The sequence below is a fragment of the Neoarius graeffei genome, chromosome 9 (assembly GCF_027579695.1).
Source record: "Neoarius graeffei isolate fNeoGra1 chromosome 9, fNeoGra1.pri, whole genome shotgun sequence".
NCBI lineage: Eukaryota > Metazoa > Chordata > Actinopteri > Siluriformes > Ariidae > Neoarius > Neoarius graeffei.
In genome coordinates this window covers 56,629,779-56,650,527 of record NC_083577.1, presented here as the reverse complement: position 1 = coordinate 56,650,527, position 20,749 = coordinate 56,629,779, and the positions used below count along the sequence as shown (strand labels likewise).

Genomic DNA, 20,749 nt, shown 5'->3' with positions numbered 1-20,749 from the left:
CGGGTGCTCCGGTTTCCCCCAAAGACATGCAGGTTAGGTTAACTGGTGACTCTAAATTGACCGTAGGTGTGAATGTGAATGTGAGTGTGAATGGTTGTCTGTGTCTATGTGTCAGCCCTGTGATGACCTGGTGACTTGTCCAGGGTGTACCCCGCCTTTCGCCCGTAGTTAGCTGGGATAGGCTCCAGCTTGCCTGCGACCCTGTAGAACAGGATAAAGCGGCTAGAGATAATGAGATGAGATGAGATCTTGGTGATGAGGGCGGCACGGTGGTGTAGTGGTAGTGGTTAGCGCTGTCACCTCACAGCAAGAAGGTCCTGGGTTCGAGCCCCGGGGCCGGCGAGGGCCTTTCTGTGCGGAGTTTGCATGTTCTCCCCGTGTCCGCGTGGGTTTCCTCCGGGTGCTCCGGTTTCCCCCACAGTCCAAAGACATGCAGGTTAGGTTAACTGGTGGCTCTAAATTGACCGTAGGTGTGAATGGTTGTCTGTGTCTATGTGTCAGCCCTGTGATGACCTGGCGACTTGTCCAGGGTGTACCCCGCCTTTCGCCTGTAGTCAGCTGGGATAGGCTCCAGCTTGCCTGCGACCCTGTAGAACAGGATAAAGCGGCTAGAGATAACGAGATGAGTTGAGATGAGATATTGGTGATGAACACTGGTCAGAAGGGCCTCCTGGAAATGTTTGCTTGGGGCCACAACAGACTCTAGAATCGCCTCTGGACTTGACTTTGTTTGTTTGTGTTTTTTTTCTTCCTTTTGCATTCTGCTGCCGCATGACTGGCTGATTGAATAACTGCATGAATGTGCATGTCTAGGGGTGTTCCTAATAAAGTGGACGGCGAGTGGACGGTATGTAGCCGCACGAGCGCTCGTGGAGTAGTTACGTAACGTTGGATCAACTGATTCATGATGTAACATGGGATTGAGAAAAGGCGTGTTTATGGAAAAAGCGAATCATAAGAAAGAAAGAAAGAGCGATAAAAGGTTAATATATGATTAATATGAAAGCGAAACATATTGTAATGTGCACTTCAGTGCTGGAGCCAGTATTGAAATGCTTTATTACTGGATTATTAGACTCGAGCGAAGCAAAACCCAAAAGGCGTGTTTGTATTTTGCAGTCAGTATAGTGTGATGTGATGTGATGGGCTGTGATGTGATGAAGCGGACTGGGTGTGATCGTATCCCAGCATGCCTGCCTCCGGAGGAGGAGGAGGATGAACTTAAGATGGCAGCGCAGCCCGGGCTGTTACCTGGCCGACCTCGAGAAAAATACAAGGAATAAATAAACAAACAAACAACAAAACACAGGACGTCAGCTCAGGCGTTTTATAGAATTCAGTGTCAGGAAATGAATCCTCGGTTTGGCCTCAGACGCTGTTTTGTACAAGTCAGGTTTTAATCTGACAGAAAGAGAAAGAAGCAGCTTATTTCGCAGTTGCACCAGCGCCGACATTATTACTGGACTGGAGATACTGGATCTAGCAACCAACCGCTCTTGTGCATTTCCGTGACGGATATCTGTCTATCTATAGATATATATATGGGGGGAAAGCCCATATATATACATCCAGCGTGTGCTTTACGACGGGTTGAAGTCCCTATTGATCGCCAGCTAGTGACATACTGATGTAATATATGCATTGTTCCCCAAAACGATGATGTGCGCTGCTGCTGCGGCAGCTGGAGCCGGCGGCGGGATTCTGTCTTCATCCCCGTCCATGGGACTGGGTGTGAGGGTTTTACCCGGACCCGGGGCCGAGTTTAATTCTACCGGACCCGGAATGAGCTCCTGTTCCACCTCAGGGTCCCAGCCGGACTGTCGGAGCCGGTACCAACTGCTCCTATCGGGTCGAGCTTTAGCCGAGAAGTACAGGAAGATCTACACAAGCGCTGTCAGCGATAAAGAACAAGGCATAAATCTCGGAAGGTGAGTGTTACTCGGATAAATATTGCTGTAACTCTGTTCTACGGATCTTAAATAAACCATAAAGTAGCAAGCTGATCGACTAGTCCATACAAGCTAACATGGTGTTGCTAGCACTAGCTAATGTTCGCTAACTTCCGTGTGTTATGCTAACCAGCCTTAGCTCGCGTTAAAAATAAATATTCTTCTTATTTTTTTTTTTTTTTGGAAGATAAAACAGTCACAGTGTGTGTCCTGGCGTAAAGACAAATAGTGCTAGCGTTACTGAAACATTACACAAACCAGAACCGAGTATGCTAGGCTAGCTGGTCCGTTAACGGTTAATTTGAAAGCTAGCTAGTCTAGCAAGATAAATTCTGTCCAACCGAACTCACTCACTGGGATGTTTCAGTTCAGGATTTGTTCTAGCTTGTGTTAAACATTGTGGTGAGTTTTTATTTTATTTTATTAATACAGTTTGGGTTTATTCTGTCTGATGTTACATAATATCTCGCTTCTTCGATACGATAATTAGCTGGCTAGTTATCTCTTTGCGGGATTTAACATGGTGTAGCGGATGCTACAGAGCAGCAGGGAGCTACAGTGAAACAGACATGTTCTGTATTAAATGATAATGATTTTAATAATAATAATAACAGGTTTAAAGTCTTGTGGGTGCGTCTGACTAGCTTGTCGTAATGGAACGCGGTTAGATCGGAGTGCACAGGCCAAAGCCTCTGTCCGGTATAAAGCCCTCTGTCTTTCATGAGACAGGGGTTATGTAGGGGAAAGTGTTATCTAATTCAGAGGAATGTGGAATAATGAACCCTGACCCATGGATGCTTGTTTGTAATGCGCATAGGCCCAGTTTCATTGGTTCGCCTGCGCAGACTGAAGTAGCTTTTTGCCTTACGTCACCCTGTTCACATCCCGAACACTGCTGCTGCATCCCCGGCTTTACTGATCTGCTTTAGCCCCTTCTGACTTTACATCTCCATTACACATGCCTTCTTTACTCAACTAGAGTATCATCAGTATCTAGTAATGCAAAAACATATTCACATGTAGGCATGACAAACCAATATTGTGCTAGTGGGCACTAAAATATCAGCTCTGCCCCGTACTTCCTTTAGGAGGAGGGTGGCTGGTGGGCTCCTGACATAAACAAGGCAGCTCTGGGTTCATGTACATGACTTAGATCATGAACATGGATAAACAGTGCAACTTAAAGTGCATATCACGGGTTAATTCAGGAGCAAGATCAATGTAATTCTCCTATTTTATACATTTGGGCGGCGTTAGCGCTGTCTCCTCACAGCAAGAAGGTCCGGGTTCGAGCCCCGTGGCCGGCGAGGGCCTTTCTGTGCGGAGTTTGCATGTTCTCCCCGTGTCCGCATGGGTTTCCTTCGGGTGCTCCAGTTTCCCCCACAGTCCAAAGACATGCAGGTTAGGTTAACTGGTGACTCTAAATTGACTGTAGGTGTGAATGTGAGTGTGAATGGTTGTCTGTGTCCTGTGATGACCTGGCGACTTGTCCAGGGTGTACCCTGCCTTTCGCCCATAGGTGGTGTTTACATTAGACCGTATCAGCGGATCATCAGATTAACGTTTTTAAAACGATTCGCGTGCACACAGCAATGCCAATACACGGATACGCTCGGCTCCGCAGGCATCCTGCGCGCCAAATCACTCCGCCCTGAACAGCGAGTGCCCTCTGGCGGGTGCGCACTCCGGCCCTGCGCAGCTCACAGAGCGCGCGAGTGAAGCGCACGAGCAGTGATTCGGGACAAATAGCAGGAAGTGAAAGTCCACGCCGTTTTTCAGCAGTCGCGTCACATGACCAACGCCAGCGAATCAGGAAGGTGGATGTCACAGTGACGTTGTCCAATGACGACGTCAGCTAGAGCTCAGCACAGCGTATCCTCGTTCCTCAATGTTTGCACAGCACCGGATCAGATACATAATGGATTGAATACGTGGGCCCTGGCGGATTCAAGTTGTGCCGCCTGTGGAGTCGTTTCCCGGCGTTTTAATGTGAACGGACAGTGCATCCGCGACGAAAACGAGACGGATACGGTCTAACGTAAACACCACCATAGTCAGCTGGGATAGGCTCCAGCTTGCCTGCGACCCTGTAGAACAGGATAAAGCGGCTAGAGATAATGAGTTGAGATGAGATCTGTCACATTTTGCATTTTGTGCAATTTTTTTTAACCTTGCGCAATACCAGAAAAATTCAGTTGAAATCAAGCCATTTGAGGCGAATTGGTCTGTCTCTGAAAAAACTTGGCGTTTGGATTTCCCAGGAAACATTGATTTTCGTGACGTCGCTTGCGGGACGCCTCCCTCTGAATCCTACGTCAGCGCTGGTTTGTTTATGAGAAAACGACCTGGTGGTTTTCTGCAAATTTCTTCAACGTTGTCACGTAATTATTAAAATTGGTTAACAGATGTATCGTAGGAGGGTGTAGCAACACCAATCTTGATGGGATTAGTACTCATCGTTTCCCACATTGCGCTCAGGTGACAATTCCGTGTTTCAATGTAAAATCGCTAGCTGTTAAACTTGGTGTACACAGGCTGTGCACTGAAACCGTACAAGCTCTCGCAGCCTGCTGGCGCTTCCGCAGGTGACATGATGAATCTGGCTCCAGGCTCCCTTGGGATTTTTCCAGACACGTTTTATTTTATTTTTTTCTGCCTTGTGCAAAATTACCCTTCTGGATGAGTGTGTAAAGGGACATTCTTTCATATTTAAAAATAAAAAAAGAATTTGGTCCAGGATATGCACTTCAAGCTGCTGATGTTTAATCGCAACAAAAGCTTGTGGAGAGCAAGTTCAGATAGTTAAAAGGTGTCAGCGTCTGAGAGCAGCTGAGCTCTGATGTCGTTTTCATATCGAAAACATTTCAAAAAGTATGAAACTGGTGCATTTATGGTAGCACAGTGGTGTCGCCTCACAGCAAGAAGGTTCTGGGTTCGAGCCCAGCAGCCGGCGAGGGCCTTTCCGTGTGGAGTTTGCATGTTGTCAGTGTGGGTTTCCTCCGGGTGCTCCGGTTTCCCCTACCATTCAAAGACGTGCAGTTAGGCGAACCCCTTCAATGCCCTTGGATGAGTCATGTGTAGCATGAAATCTTTTACTGCCGTGCCTTATGACGGAAGAATGTTTTAGGCATTGACTGTAATTCATACGGGGTATGTGCCACTGTGAAGTAAAAGTAATGTGCCATGTAAGGGACATAAAAGGAGGTGTTTATGATGAGTAGTGTACGTCATAAGGCACAGCGGCAAAAGATTTCATGACGTATTACGTGACTCGTCCAAGGGCATTGAAGGGGTTAACATGGGGCGGACTTGAGCTGAAGTGCTCTTGAGCAAGGTACTTAACCCCTGACTGCTCCCCGGGCGCTGTAGTGTGGCTGCTCTGGGTGTGTGTGTGCATGCGTGTGTTCACTGCTTCAGGTGGGTTAAATGCAGAGGATGAATCTCGCTGTGCTTGAAGTGTGCATGTGACAAATAAAGGTTTCTTCTTTGTTGTTTTGTAATTATTTAAAAAGCCAGCCTGGGTTTTCTAAGATAAGTTAGTGTGAGTGAAGTTAGTACAGATTAGTGACTCATATGAAGCTGAATCTCAAATGAGTTTGGCTCATTTTCAACCCTGATATGGAAGTAGATAAGCAAGCGTTCTGTGAATATTGTGATAATCAACAGCGGGTGGCATTGTCGCCTCACAGCAAGAAGGTTCCGGGTTCAAACCTCATGGCTGATGGGGGCCTTTCTGTGTGGAGTTTGCACGTGCTCCCCGTGTCTGCGTGGGTTTCCTTTGGGTGCTCTGGTTTCCCCCACAGCTCAAAAACATGCAGATTAGGTAAAATACCCAGCCACTGGGGTTGTACAAGACAGTGCGTGTTTAGTGCCGGTCCGAAGCCCGGATAGATTGGGGAGGGTTGTGTCAGGAAGGGCATCCGGTGTAAAACCTATACCAAGTCAAATATGTGGAACGGAGCTGCTGTGGCGACCCCGAGCAAATGGGAGAAGCCAGTTATCATGATGTTTAATAGAACACGCCTAATTTACTGTCTCAGTAAGTTTAGTGAAAGACTTCCATCTTCACCATCGACATACAAATATTTTTTTTACATGTTTGGTGGCATCCAGGCTTTCAGAGTTTGTTAAGGGAAAACTTGCATGGCAGATCATACTGGTTTAAGAGCAACAGGCAGTAAGCAGTAATCCTCTAGGAGATTGCCCTTATAGCCTAGGTCACAACCGGACGTACGATTTTTGGCGTTTCCCAAATCGCTGCGTTTTTTTTTGTTCGTGGAGAAAGACGCACATTGGCCGTAAGTTTGTCTTGCAACCTGAAAAAAACTTAAGCGCCCGTAGAGTTCGTTTGACATGACAAAGAACCTCTGCGGCCGGTCTGCAGCCAGTCTACGGCTCGAAAATCAGCACGTCACACGCGCCGTGCGTTTCTTGCGTTTTTTGCACTTAGACCGGCCGTAGGAGCACGTACGGCCGGTTGTGACCTAGGCTTATGACGACATCCAAGTCCAAATTAACATCTGCCATTCATTTTGCCATGTTATTGTAGCAGATTTAAATGCAAGGAAGCATCAAGGACAGGCTATATTGGTGCTCAGAAGTTTTACTACTTTTCTGAAGGGAAAAAAAAATCATAATTTGTATTTTAAGTGTCAGATTTGATTAAGTTGATTATTTACTGTGCATGACCTCATTTCTCACATGTGGCCTTTTATTAAAACAAATAACACTCTGTAATATGAAGGTCAATTTTAATGTCATGTCCTTAATATTACAATGAGTGCATTTACATGGCCAGTAATAACAGACTATCTGATTTTGGCAATCATCAGATAATTCAAGTGGTTTTGTGAACAGCATATTAAATAGGGACTCCTATTTAGCGGCATTTGCCTTATTGTCCTGATGATGCCACTGTCATCTGTGGCTGGGAGCTCAAGAGAGCAAAAATTGGCAGTGTTCTCAGGGAGACATACGCTCGCTCCCCTGTCAGTTACAGTGACACTAGCCAATCATGGGCGACTGTGAGGTCATGCCTGCGGAGGTGGGCAGATAGCACTCGGAGTGCGTTACGTTACCCCCTGATGTCACGTGAGCAAGAGTTCGAAAAGATGACGTCAGCTGGCATCACATTTTGCCGATTTATTATGTAACGTGTTCATGCACAACACCGTTTAGCAATATGTCTGCCTAGTCTTGTGGAAGACTCCAGCCATATGCAGTGAGTGTATGGCAGAGTTCGCGCAGGCAGATAGGCCATCTAATCATTTCATCCGGACCGAATAAAATAATCGGTATGGGCTTTTGATAGCCCATACAGATAGCACTTGGAGTAAGTTACGTTTACCCCCTGATGTCACATGAGCAAGAGTTCGAAAAGATGAAGTCAGCTGGCATCACGTTTTGCCGATTATTATTTAACGCGTCCATGCACAACACCTCCCCTTTGTGTTGACTGCTACAGATGACGGATTTTTTTTTCTTTTTCTTTTTCTTTTCGGAGCATTTGATGTATTCTTTGCTGTCAGGATGTAAAGAGAATTCCAATAAATACAACAAAAACTGCTTTTTAAATAAATTGCCTCGTCTAGCTTTAATATGGAACCATACTTGCATTTTTTTTTAGTTTTGAGTTTTAATTTAACTCCAAATTGCACATAGGTGTGAATGGCCGTCTGTCTCTTTGTGTTGACCCAGCGATAGATTGGCGACCTGTTCAGGGTGTAGCCCTATTTTTGCCCCAAGTCAGCTGGGATTGGCTCCAGCTCACCCACGACCTTCAGTAGAATCAGCGGTATAGAATATGGATGGATTAAGTTTTAGGCTCGCTTTCTGGACTGAATGCAAAAAAGGACACATTTATTTTTGAAACACATCTTTTGTTCGGAGAGCAGCAAGGACGCATAAATCCACTTCCCTAGAGCACAACTAAGACTAATGGAGGTAATGTAACAGTCATCCTATTTGTTCAGTTTTTTGCAACAAAAATAAATAACTAAATAATAAATTCTTCTAGGGCGGCACGGTGGTGTAGTGGTTAGCGCTGTCGCCTCACAGCAAGAAGGTCCTGGGTTCGAGCCCCGTGGCCGGCGAGGGCCTTTCTGTGTGGAGTTTGCATGTTCTCCCCGTGTCCGCGTGGGTTTCCTCCGGGTGCTCCGGTTTCCCCCACAGTCCAAAGACATGCAGGTTAGGTTAACTGGTGACTCTAAATTGACCGTAGGTGTGAATGTGAGTGTGAATGGTTGTCTATGTGTCAGCCCTGTGATGACCTGGCGACTTGTCCAGGGTGTACCCCACCTTTCGCCCGTAGTCAGCTGGGATAGGCTCCAGCTTGCCTGCGACCCTGTAGAACAGGATAAAGCGGCTAGAGATAATGAGATGAGAAACGGTTGTGTTTCACGTGTAGTCAGGAGCTTCCTAGCCGTTATTTTGTGCATTTACAACACCAGCAGTACAGGCTAGTTCTTCATTTAACTTTGAAGCCATCACTCGAGGTTGCATATTCGATGCGGTAACCAACGAAACCTGATTACAATTCCTCTCGTGCTCTCATTCAATCACTATGATAAGTACCACTTTATTGATGTGCTCAACAAAACGTAGCGTGTTATATATCTTAAGGGCAGTCGGTAACTTCTGTCAATGGTAGCCTAGAATGTTTGCAGATGATGTGAAGTCGAAAATTGGTCATCCCTCTTATGAAAAAACCTGCGTGGTACTGCAGTATCGAATGCTTTTTTTATACAGTATTACTGCAGTAAATGCAGTATTTCGAATGCAAATGCAATAGTTTGCACATGAAAAAGGCATACTACAAAATACTGCAGTGTACTGTATAATGCAATATACTTCCAACATGTTAAAAAATGCAAAAGTCTAAACCTATTGCATGGGAAATTTGTGCATACCATGTTTTGTGTTGAAAGTGCCTTTTTTACATACTGTATTAATTTAATGTGTTATTTATTTTGAAAGAGTGGCTCTGGTTTCATTTCATTTCATTTGCACATGTATTTAATGTTTGTTGTGCTTTTCAAAACGGAAGGAAGTTCCCAAGAGCCATCAATAAGTTTCCCAAAGTCTATCAATAGGAATGTTTTACAAAACTGGACTATGTTCCCAAGGTCAAGCAATAAAACTGTATTGAAAGTGTGTTTTTGGTCTGCTGGTTGTGGTCTGTGGGGGCGCATGCGCGCCGGGTTGGGGTGAGGTTGACGCGGGGGGGTGTACTCATGAAATTGTAAAATTGTACTCATAAAATTTTTTCAAGGTTGGCAGGTATGCGACTTGTCCAGGGTGTACCCCGCCCCTCGCCCATAGTCAGCTGGGATAGGCTCCAGCTCGCCTGCGACCCTGTAGAACAGGATAAAGCGGCTACAGATAATGGATGGATCGATTGACTGCATGTAAATCGGTTGAGCAAATTATGTGTCATACTTTGTTGCATGTATAATGTTTACACACACAAGCATACTTGATGTAAACTGATGAGTCACAGTGACATGCCTATAACTGTGTGTTTTGTGAATCAGTGTATTGTGTATTTTTATAAAAATGTGTTCGCTGACAGGTATTAAAAAAAAAAAGTTTCTTACACTTTGTGAAATTCGAAGTTGTGTTTGTGAAATTCGAAGTAAGTCTGGTGTGACTCATCATTATTTATTTACTTCTTTTTTTTTTTTGTATTTTAGGGGTAAGAAGGCTTTGACTAAGAAGAAACTGAAAAGGCGGCAAAAAATCAGATCAAAAGTCAAAACAAGAACAAAGGTAATGTTTCAAGATACTCATCCAGTTCTGTAGATTTTGTCCATATTCCTGGGAAAATAGTTCTACTTGAGCAGAATATGTTGGATCTGTTTGATAATTTAGAAAAAGTATTAGAGAAAATGGAAATTAATAAAGAACCTGTATTTAGTCATGACTTTTATGGATTGCATTGTATACTTTTTTTTTCTTTTTCCTTTTCTTGTAAATTATTGTAGGATTTCATTTTACTTTTGAATGCACATTCCAAGCCCCGTGTCTGTCAGTTTTTTAGGGATGGAGGGCTCAATTAGCTGCAGGTCAGAAACGGGTAATTTCTGAAATGTGTGTCATCAGAAATCGTCCAATACTGTGGGCCAGTCAGTGACGCAAACTGTGTGCTCAGAAGTAAAGTCAAGCCAAGTAGGCTTCATTGTCCTTGCTTGCCTCACAGACTGACGTAATGTTTTTTTTGGTCTGCTTTACTTTGCCAGTTAAGGAAATCTGATGAAACAAATGCTGTTTTCAATGTATATGAAATGCATGCATGTTACAGAAGAGGAAAAACAAAACCTTTAAATCGGGTATTGGCAGTATGATGAAAACGGCAGCAGAATTGTTTGACCGAATTCAGCTATTTGCACAAGCGGTGAAATTCATTTTGGCACCACTTCCCAAGGCGGCACGGTAGTGTAGTGGTTAGCACTGTCGCCTCACAGCAAGAAGGTCCGGGTTCGAGCCCCGGGGCCGGCGAGGGCCTTTCTGTGCGGAGTTTGCATGTTCTCCCCGTGTCCGCGTGGGTTTCCTCCGGGTGCTCCGGTTTCCCCCAAAGACATGCAGGTTAGGTTAACTGGTGACTCTAAATTGAGCGTAGGTGTGAATGTGAGTGTGAATGGTTGTCTGTGTCTATGTGTCAGCCCTGTGATGACCTGGCGACTTGTCCAGGGTGTACCCCGCCTTTCGCCCGTAGTCAGCTGGGATAGGCTCCAGCTTGCCTGCGACCCTGTAGAAGGATAAAGCGGCTAGAGATAATGAGATGAGATGAGACCACTTCCCAAATTGAATCATACCTACATGCAATTTAAGAAAATCCCTTTCCATTGATATTAATTTTGAGAGTTATCAGTTAAATGTCTATATTTAATCAACCTAATTGATGGCTAATTGTCGCCTCACTCTTGCTATACAGTACGCTTGACAAAAACAATGCATGGTCACTCAACTGGCCCTTGTAAACAAACACCGTTGCAAAAGTTTGACGTGCGGGTTTATAATGATAGCTGATTTGAATTATAGTATTACCACATTAGCAGTGTCCGACAAGGTTTATGTACATACCCAATGTCCCTGCTTTATTTTTAATAAAATCGCTAAAATAATTTGAAAATGTCATCATGTGCTTTTATTTAAAAATTTGGCCAGAATCCATGAATTAAACCTGGGCAAATTAGGTGTCAGTAGAAAGCTTGTGAAGTATTCTTCAAGAAAAAGCCAAGTTTAAAGTCGTGCCACTACGTCCAGGGTAGCGCGAGACCATTGAATCTAAGATAACCACCGAGATTCTTCTGTGCAAGTCAAGAAAGCAGATGGTTGGGGTGAGTAGGGAGACTTGGGACAGTTTGTATTCCCGTAAATTTTTGAATACACATTTTCAGGACCTCTGAAAATCCTACCAGAGCCTGTTTCCGAAAGAGACAAAAGTGCTTCATGCACTTTTAAAAGCCCTTGAATTTGTTTATTATTGAAGATGGAGGCACAAAATTTCTAGGAGTTCATACAGGCAGTAGGTAATGTTACTAAACAGTTATAAAAGGCCTGTGCAACCTTTTACTTTTGCGGATACGGAGTCACAAAATGTGCATTTTCAGCTCTGACAGCTGCTGAATTTTGGGGTACCCTTAAACCTCATATCTCCAAAATCTTTAAAGATAATGGCTTGGAAATTTTCTGTGTTTATTTCCTTTATATGCCTTCTTGAGAAGTGAAAAATATTGCTTCTAACATTGTTTTTAAATTTTGACTGCCGGTACCTATTTAAATGTCAGTGTGGTTGGCTGTTTGGTGTGTTTTGTGGTACTCTTTGCCTCAGCAAGTTTAATATAAAACATTTGTTGTACATTTTGGTTATGTATCGTTTGATGTAATAATTTAAGGCACATGTTCCTTGTTGTTTTGGTAAAAGAAGTTGTAGTCTACAGCCCTTTACTTTAAAAAGACAACTCCAGTGATCTACATTCTTGGCATGCCCAACTTTATCAGATTTTTTTTAAGTGTCATCTGCTGCTGGACCCCATGGCATAATTACATGGTGATCAACCATAGACACTTTTGCCAGTAAAACGCAGGGATAAACATGGGGATAGTCGTTTCAGTTATTGTGAGTATTCGGTTGAGAAAATGAACGTGTTATCAGAAGGTGCTAATATTGTATCTTAGCAAAAATTGACAGCAGTTCTCATAAAGAGAGAAAAGCCCGAAGGGGGATTATGTCATGGCGATGTCCGTCCATCCATCCCAGGAAAGGGTACTCACCTTCTGAAGTCAACTTCTCTCACAATTTGTTGAGGAATTTCACGAAACTTGACAAAAGGCATTATTATGTCGGAACTACGCATATTGTTATTTCATTAAATTCGGTCACAGTTTACCAGAGTTACAGCCCTTGATTAACAAAATTATACACTGACAATTTCATGAGTGTGTTTTCCTTCTGAAGTCAACTCCTTTCACAATATGTGGAGAAATTTCACGAAAACTAATAAAAGGCCTTGTTATATGTCGGTAGTACGCATATTGTTATTTTGTTCAATTCGTATGCATTTTACCAGAGTTGTGGCCCTTGATTAAGAACCTTGTACTTTCACAATTTCATGAAGGTGTGTTCGCCTTCTGACATCGACTCCTCTCACAATTTTTGGACGAATTTCTCGAAGCTTGGCAAAAGGCCTTGTTATATGATGGTAGTATGTATGTCGCAATTTAATTTCGTTTGTGAAAATTTTACCAGAGTTTAGACCCTTCATCCATTAATTTGTACTTTGACAATTTCATGAGGGTGTACGATCTTCTGAAATCAACTCCTCTCACAATTTGTGGAGGAATTTCACCAAACTTGGCAAAAGGCTTTGTTATACAGTATGACCGTTATATGCATATTGAAATTTTGTTTAAGTTGGGCAGATTTTACCAGAGTTATGCCCTTGATTATTAACAAACTTTTACTTTGGCAATTTCATCAAGGTGTGTTTGGTTTCTGAAATCAACTTCCCTCACAATTTGTGGAGGAATTTCATGTAATTTGGCAAAAAGTTTTTTTTTTTTTTTTTCCCCCTGCTGACCGAAAGGCCCGAAGGGGGATTATGTCGTGGCGATGTCTGTCATCTGCCTGTCTGTCCGTCATCCGTCTGTCCCGGGAAGGATACTCGCCCTCTGAAATCAACTCCTCTCACAGTTTTTGGAGGAATTTCATGAAACTTGGCAGGATTCTTTGTTATATGTCGATAATGTGCATGTTGCAATTTTATTCAATTCAGTCACATTTTACCAGAGTTATGGCCAGCGCTCGAAACTAACGGTGTCCCGATGTCCCGGGGACCATAAAAAATGTCATCGGGACACAAAATTATCATATCTGGGACAATCCCGGGACAATGGAAAAAAATAGATCTAGAAAAAAAGTTCTACATTAAAGGTGCAGTACAAGATTTTGGAATAACGGTTCCCGCAAGCCATATTTTGAAAAGAAACACTCCCACCCCCCGCGTCTCCACCCCTCCTCCCCCTTATAAAGCCTGAGAAAGTCCGGCTTTATAATGGGTGTCTATTGCGTTACACACCAGTGCAGCTCGTTAAGTTAGAGTGTAGAGAGCTTGGAAAAATAGCTCAAACTTTCTCATTTAAACTGTGTTTTCAGCCCCAATTTTCACTCCACACACACAATTTTCTCAAAAGTAGTAGCCACACTTGTCCTGATTCACACAATGTGTCTACCTGAGCGATAGGATTTACTGTTTTTGAATGAGAAGCCTGAAAGTAACGAGAGCACAGCCGCGCAGCCCCATAGACTCCCATTATAAACGTGGCAGAAAAGTCACTCGTTTTTAACTCGCTCTAGTGACCTCATTTTTTACACTACAGACAAAAAAAAATTACATCCGTGTGTTCAGGAGAGCCTTGTGGCGCTCACTGTGAAAGAATTTTGTGAATATCTCCTTCCGTTTTCGTGTAAATCCCCGTTGTTTGGAAGGAGCGCACTGAGAGAATCCTGCGCTCTGTGTGACACTCTGCTCGCTCTCTCACACACACACAGAAGGGCCGGGCTAGTCGCGGGCTTCAGTCTGATTGACGTGTCAGTATCCAATCATTTTGAGGTGGTACCTCGATATGATTGGATGGCGTTTTTCCTTTATTTTACACTGTAGACTGGATTAAAATATTTCGTTTTTTGGGTCAAACCTTCTATTGTACTGCTTGCAACATGGGTGTGCATTTCATCCATTGATGTTATGGCTGATGGCTTTCAAAACATCTCTGAATGGGGCAACAGGTATATTACATAAAAATGGATAACGGTAATGGTGAAAATGATAAGTTGGCCTTATAAGTGCCAACAGATATTCAAGGTATAAGTAGATGAAATGAACATAAAAGGGGTCTTATTTTCAGCTAAAGTGTACTGCAGATGTAGTGAGTTGAAACATTTTCTGAATGAGCTAGTTGGCCCCTTTTAAATAAACGGGTATCTATTCATACAGTGAGATCGCCAAAGTTTAATAAACTGAAAATGCAATAACTGTAATTTTGAAGTAGATGATGTATAGGACATGTGTCACTTGTGTTTTGTGACTTATTGTAAAAATGATATAAAGGGTTCAAAATTGCATAGTTACAAATATAATAGTAACTTCATATGATAATATTAACCACTGGTTATTTCAGAGAGGAAATAAATGGGGACACTATTGCTTCCATTCGGGACAATACAATACAGAATTCGGGACCACTGGGGGACACAAAGAAAAAAAGTTAATTTCGAGCCCTGGTTATGGCATAGTTGCCAGCGGGGGATATTGTGCTCTCAGAGCACTCTTGTTTTTTTTTTTTTTTTTTAAGTTCCAATACACGCATCTAATTCCCTCTGCATCAAAATATTGGCAAGCGAGTCTTGAGTGGTGCAACAGAAAAGCATTTGCCCGATTGTCAGGAGATCATGACTTTGAATCCTGAAGATGCAACAGCACTCTATGACTGAGAGTTCAAGACAGCTCTCTGGGTGGGAAGGATGGCATACTTTCACTTCTCTGATGCCCCTTTTCCACCAAAGCAGTTCCAGGGCTGGTTCGGGGCCAGTGCTTAGTTTGGAACCGGGTTTTCTGTTTCCACTGACAAAGAACTGGCTCTGGGGCCAGAAAAACCGGTTCCAGGCTAGCACCAACTCTCTGCTGGGCCAGAGGAAAGAACCGCTTACGTCAGCGGGGGGGCGGAATTGTTAAGACCAACAACAATAACAAGACCGCGAAAGATCGCCATTTTTAAGCGATGAGAAGCAGCAGCTGTACAAACACGAAGTCATCCATTATTATTATTATTATTATTATTATTATTATTATTATTGTTGTTGCTGCTGCTTCTTCTGTGTTTTTGCTTCGATATTCGCGCCAAGGTTTAAGCAAACGTAGCGACGTAACTGACATATACAGCGACGTAATGACGTGGCACCGCGAGCGATGGAAAAGCAAACTGGTTCTCAGCTGGCTCGCAAGTTGAACGAGTTGTGAACCAGCACCAGCACTGGCCCCGAACCAGCCCTGGAACTGATTTGGTGGAAAAGGGGTATGAGTGGCCTGTGGCCTAGCGTGAGCAGCGGTGGGGGGTGGGGAGTGCTGGCTTGTGATTAGGGGAGAGTTAGCGAGTAGATGGGAATTGGCAGCTGACCAAATTGGGATTTAGGGCATAATCAATACCTGGACAATGACTTCAGTATTTAAATACTGATGCCTCAAAGAGTATTCAGATACTCATAGACATCCCTTTGACTCTCATTCTGTTTTACTCTTTTTAACCACCAGGGATGATATGTAACACCTGGCTAACATATCAACAAATTAGGTATGAGGAACAGGACTTGTGTTAGGACTGCCCTGAGTAATGTCCAGAGATGTTAACCTGGAGAAAGTTCTACTAGGTATGGTGATAATCAGATCGCATTAGCACATACTTCCTGCAGTTGAGTAGTACACTTATAACTTATGCACTTAAGCTAAATTATGCACTTTATTAAGTTAAGAGATCCTTCTAATAGAGTGACCTGTCTGAGTAGGGGCTGAGGCGTCCAGCCTATCTATAGGCCAAGGTGTAATGCCCATCACTTAGGCTACGTTTACATTAGACCGTATCTGTCTCGTTTTCTTCGCGGATGCACTGTCCGTTTACATTAAACCACCTGGAAAAGCCGGGAAACGGGAATCCGCCAGGGTCCACGTATTCAATCTAGATCGTATCTGGTCCGGTGCTGTGTAAACATTGAGATACGCGGATACGCTGTGCTGAGCTCTAGCTGGCGTCCTCATTGGACAACGTCACTGTGACATCCACCTTCCTGATTCGCTGGCGTTGGTCATGTGACACGACTGCTGAAAAACGGCGCGGACTTCCGCCTTGTATCACCTTTCATTAAAGAGTATAAAAGTATGAAAATACTGCAAATACTGATGCAAATACTGCCCATTGTGTAGTTATGATTGTCTTTAGGCTTGCCATCCTTCCACTTGCAAGTAGTAAGTGATATGCGCTGGGATCACGCACACAGCGGCTCAGTCCTGAATCATGGCTCGTGCACTTCACTTGCGCGCTGTGTGAGCTGCGCAGGGCCGGAGTGCGTACCCTCCAGAGGGCACTCGCTGTTCAGGGCGGAGTGATTTGGAGCGCAGGATGCCTGCGGAGCCGAGCGTATCCATGTATTGGTGTTGCTGTGTGCACGGCTAACGGTTTTAGTGTAAACGCGAATCGTTTTAAGAACGTTAATCTGATGATCCGCTGATTCGACGTAATGTAAACGTAGCCTTAGTGGGACAGCCTTAAATTGATGATTGTTTGGCGGCCGTCTTATTCGTAAGTGGTATGCTGTAATGGGGGTGAGGACTTGCCGGTGTTTAGCAGTCCTCAAGAAAGGTCAGTATCTTAGAAATAGCATGATGCACAGGTTTCAGTCGACGTGAACACCTTTTTACAGAGCAGTATCCAGTTAAGGTTGTACAAGGCCCCTGCATGAGGTACCTTTGCATTCAGAAGTATTTCCTGGATTGCTAGAACGGTCCTTAGTTGGTGATTTGGTGACCTGGTTAGGGCATCTAAATCTCACCATCTAACTGGGACAGCAGATTGTGCACAAATAGCTGGTGCCTATCAAAGAACTGACCACTGCGCCCAAGTCTGAGAATTCTGAGGAAATGTTCTTAAATTCTGAGAGATATATCTTCACCTTCCAGGAGATTTAGACAAGCTTGTATGACCAATTTTGTAGCATGGTTATTTGTAGTTACCCACTCCGAATAGTCATCAAATATACCATGCACTGAGAGGCTCCGGTTGAAATTGTGGATCCTCTGAAGTGGCTGGCATAGTACTGTTTTCTGAGGGGCGCAACCCCAAAGAGAATCCATAATTACCAGTGCCTTTCTGTGCATAGTATATTTCATTTATATCCCTCATCAAAAATTCCAAACTGTTAACTTTTAACTTTCTTCTGAGATTGAATCTCGGCATAAACTCACTGGAGGCAGCCATGTTTGTTGTTTACATCAGCGCGTTCTTCGACCTGCACATGTGCAATGTACCATGCTATCGCTTTTTAAAAAAACTTATATTTATTTATCATAACTATGCTATCATCCACCTCATTAGGCATTATCATGATGCATAGATCTGCACACACACACATGCTCACAGAGCCACAGCTGTGACTCGTGTCAGCTGGTGGCATGGTGGTGTAGTGGTTAGCACTGTTGCCTCACAGCAAGAAGGTTCTGGGTTCGAGCCCAGCGGCCGGTGAGGGCCTTTCTGTGCGGGGTTTGCATGTTCTCCCCATGTCTGCGTGGGTTTCCTCCAGGTGCTCCGGTTTCCCCCACAGTCCAAAAACATGCAGTTAGGTTAAAGGAACAGTCCACCGTACTTCCATAATGAAATATGCTCTTATCTGAATTGAGACGAGCTGCTCCGTACCTCTCCGAGCTTTGCGCGACCTCCCAGTCAGTCAGACGTGCTGTCACTCCTGTTAGCAATGTAGCTAGGCTCAGCATGGCCAATGGTATTTTTTGGGGCTGTAGTTAGATGCGACCAAACTCTTCCGCGTTTTTCCTGTTTACATAGGTTTATATGACCAGTGATATGAAACAAGTTCAGTTACACAAATTGAAACGTAGCGATTTTCTATGCTATGGAAAGTCCGCACTATAATGACAGGCGTACCAACACCTTCTGCGCGCTTCGGCAGCGCATTGATATCTGAGCTCCGTATCAATGTGCTGCCGAAGCGCGCAGAAGGTGTTAGTACGCCTGTCATCATAGTGCGGACTTTCCATAGCATAGAAAATCGCTACGTTTCAATTTGTGTAACTGAACTTGTTTCATATCACTGGTCATATAAACCTATGTAAACAGGAAAAACGCGGAAGAGTTTGGTCGCATCTAACTACAGCCCCAAAAAATACCATTGGCCATGCTGAGCCTAGCTACATTGCTAACAGGAGTGATAGCGCGTCTGACTGTGTCTGACTGACTGGGAGGTCGCGCGACGCTCGGAGAGGTACGGAGCAGCTCGTCTCAATTCAGGTAAGAGCATATTTCATTATGGAAGTACGGTGGACTGTTCCTTTAACATGGGGCAGCCTTGGGCTGAAGTGCGCAAGCGCACAAGTATGCAGCGGCTTTGCTGTCCTATGATAAACTAAATTTTGTTGTACATTTGTGCAGTGACTGTAAAGGCATTCTCTTCTGTATAGCTTGAAATTGTGATGTCAGTTCATGGTATCCAAGATGTACCATGACTGCCTCGCACCATATCCATTTTTTTTTTTTTTTTTTGACGTCACAAGATACATTGCTTAATCAATGGCAGAACTATTTTATGTCACGTGAGCTATCCTTGGCCAATCCCTGCACGAGAAGTTTTTGATGAGGGATAGAACATGAACTATGGGGAAATCAAACCAAAGTATCAAGGAAAAAATGAGTTCTGTCAAGGGAATACAAATACCAAAATGAGGAACTGTGGTTTGAATTGTAACATTTTAAATACCTTCTTATGTGTATGCACACATGCTGAGATTTTTCAGCAAAGTCACATACTGACAGGTTAAAATAGAATAAACTAAAACCTACTATAATCAGGGCTTTGAACCGGTTCAAGGAACGAAAACGAAAACCGGGAACTTTTTCTATTTCACATGGAACAGAAACGAAACCAGAAACTTTATTATTTTTTTATGTTCCGGAACAGAAACGCTTATTAAAAATAATGGTAACCGGTTAATACCGGTTTTTATTTCGTTCCTCAAAGTTTCCGTAGCCTACAAATAAAAAAGTCATTCTTCTCCTGCGCAAGTTTCTATGACCCGCTGGGGTTCACTTCCTGTGTGACGTTCGCTGACTGAATGGAGAGAGCGGGAGGGTGGACTACTATCACGTCTCCACATCTTAAATAAGAGGTAAATATTGCAGTCTATCGTTATTCAAAAACGTCAATTTCAAACACGATAATATCAATATATTTGTCCATGTTAATGAGAGGCTCGCGAACATTAAATGACGTTAACCTCTGTTAGCCTATCAATGCATAGGGCCTGACTAGCCTTTGGTAACGCACTAAACGAATTATCTTTAATTTTTGGCACTTTTTCTGTTTGTGTAGATGGGAAGACACATACTGAGAATCCAAATCGCCAACATTTGAAATAATAATTGTTTTGAATTATTTCTTGTCTTATTTAATGAAGGTTGTAATAGAATTAGCCTACATTTGGCTTAAGCTGGATGAGACAGAGACATAATTTTATATCCATTTGTTAAACAGCTGACAGGGAACGTAATTAACCGTTCCGGGAACGAAATTTTTTTGGTCTAACCGGTTCGGGAACGTCTATTTAATGGTGGAACCGGAAACGTTAAAATTCCGTTTCTGTTCGGAACGAACCAATAGGAAAAAAATTCTGGTTCAAAGCCCTGACTATAATACAATAATGCAGCAGTTGAAACACCTGCTGTCCAGACATGGGTCTGTGGATGCAATGTGAAGACACGTATATGAATTGCCTTTGTAGACTTTCTCTACTGAGGTATAAACTGGGTCTGAAGAGGTCCAAGCAAACTTATTTATTACAGTCTCCCAATTCTATAGGTCTACCTCACACCTCTACCCGACACCTCAAAGCTGTACGTTTGAGGCTATTGTCTGATTGTCAAGGGTTAGACACCCAGCCAATGGGGAAATGTTTGTGTGGGAAAGACAAGAATAGTACTACGCATTAAAGGCTTGTCAGTCAGATAAGCTGTACACTAGTTTAAAGTGATCTCACTGCCCAGGACTTCTACTTCATCGTGTTTTGGAAAGCAGTGGGGTTAACTTGTCAGAATACCATCAGAACATGTTTGATCAAAATTTTCAATTCTGTCACTTTTGCTGGTAAAAACAAATTGGTTAGAGAAGTCATTGTCTTAAGTATTACACAAACAATTTCATACCACGCTTTGTGTCTTTCCATCTTGGTACTGGTAGTGAGGGGAGCTTGGGTTTGGAGTTACTGGTTTTCACTGTCCTAGAAAAAGACCTTCCAGGTCAGTGATTTAACATCATTAATAGATATGAATCCTTGTATACCCTTGGTATTTGCAATGCCAGGAAAACACTTTTATTAGGCTGTTAGAGCCAAGTACATGCCAGTAAACACTTGCACATATGGAGGAGATTTGGGGAGTGGGTGGGTCACAATTGGCTGTTGCTAGACGACCCGTGTTGCACGTTTCCACAGCAACAGCGTTCTTCACATCCTGAACTGAACACC

The 20,749-nt window shown here is 43.4% G+C and overlaps 1 protein-coding gene across 9 annotated transcripts in view; it reads left to right on the top strand.

Annotated features, from left to right (window-relative positions):
• Positions 1-1,199: 1,199 nt before the first annotated feature.
• The window catches only part of mycbp2 (MYC binding protein 2), a 134,275-nt gene continuing 114,725 nt past the window's right edge, over positions 1,200-20,749 (top strand). For all 9 annotated transcript variants that reach the window (XM_060929884.1, XM_060929889.1, XM_060929881.1 and 6 more), the window contains exons 1-2: positions 1,200-1,928; positions 9,641-9,716. In XM_060929884.1, coding sequence (XP_060785867.1) covers positions 1,657-1,928; positions 9,641-9,716 — 348 coding nt within the window. In that variant the 5' untranslated portion in view covers positions 1,200-1,656. The remainder of the gene's footprint in view (positions 1,929-9,640; positions 9,717-20,749) is intronic.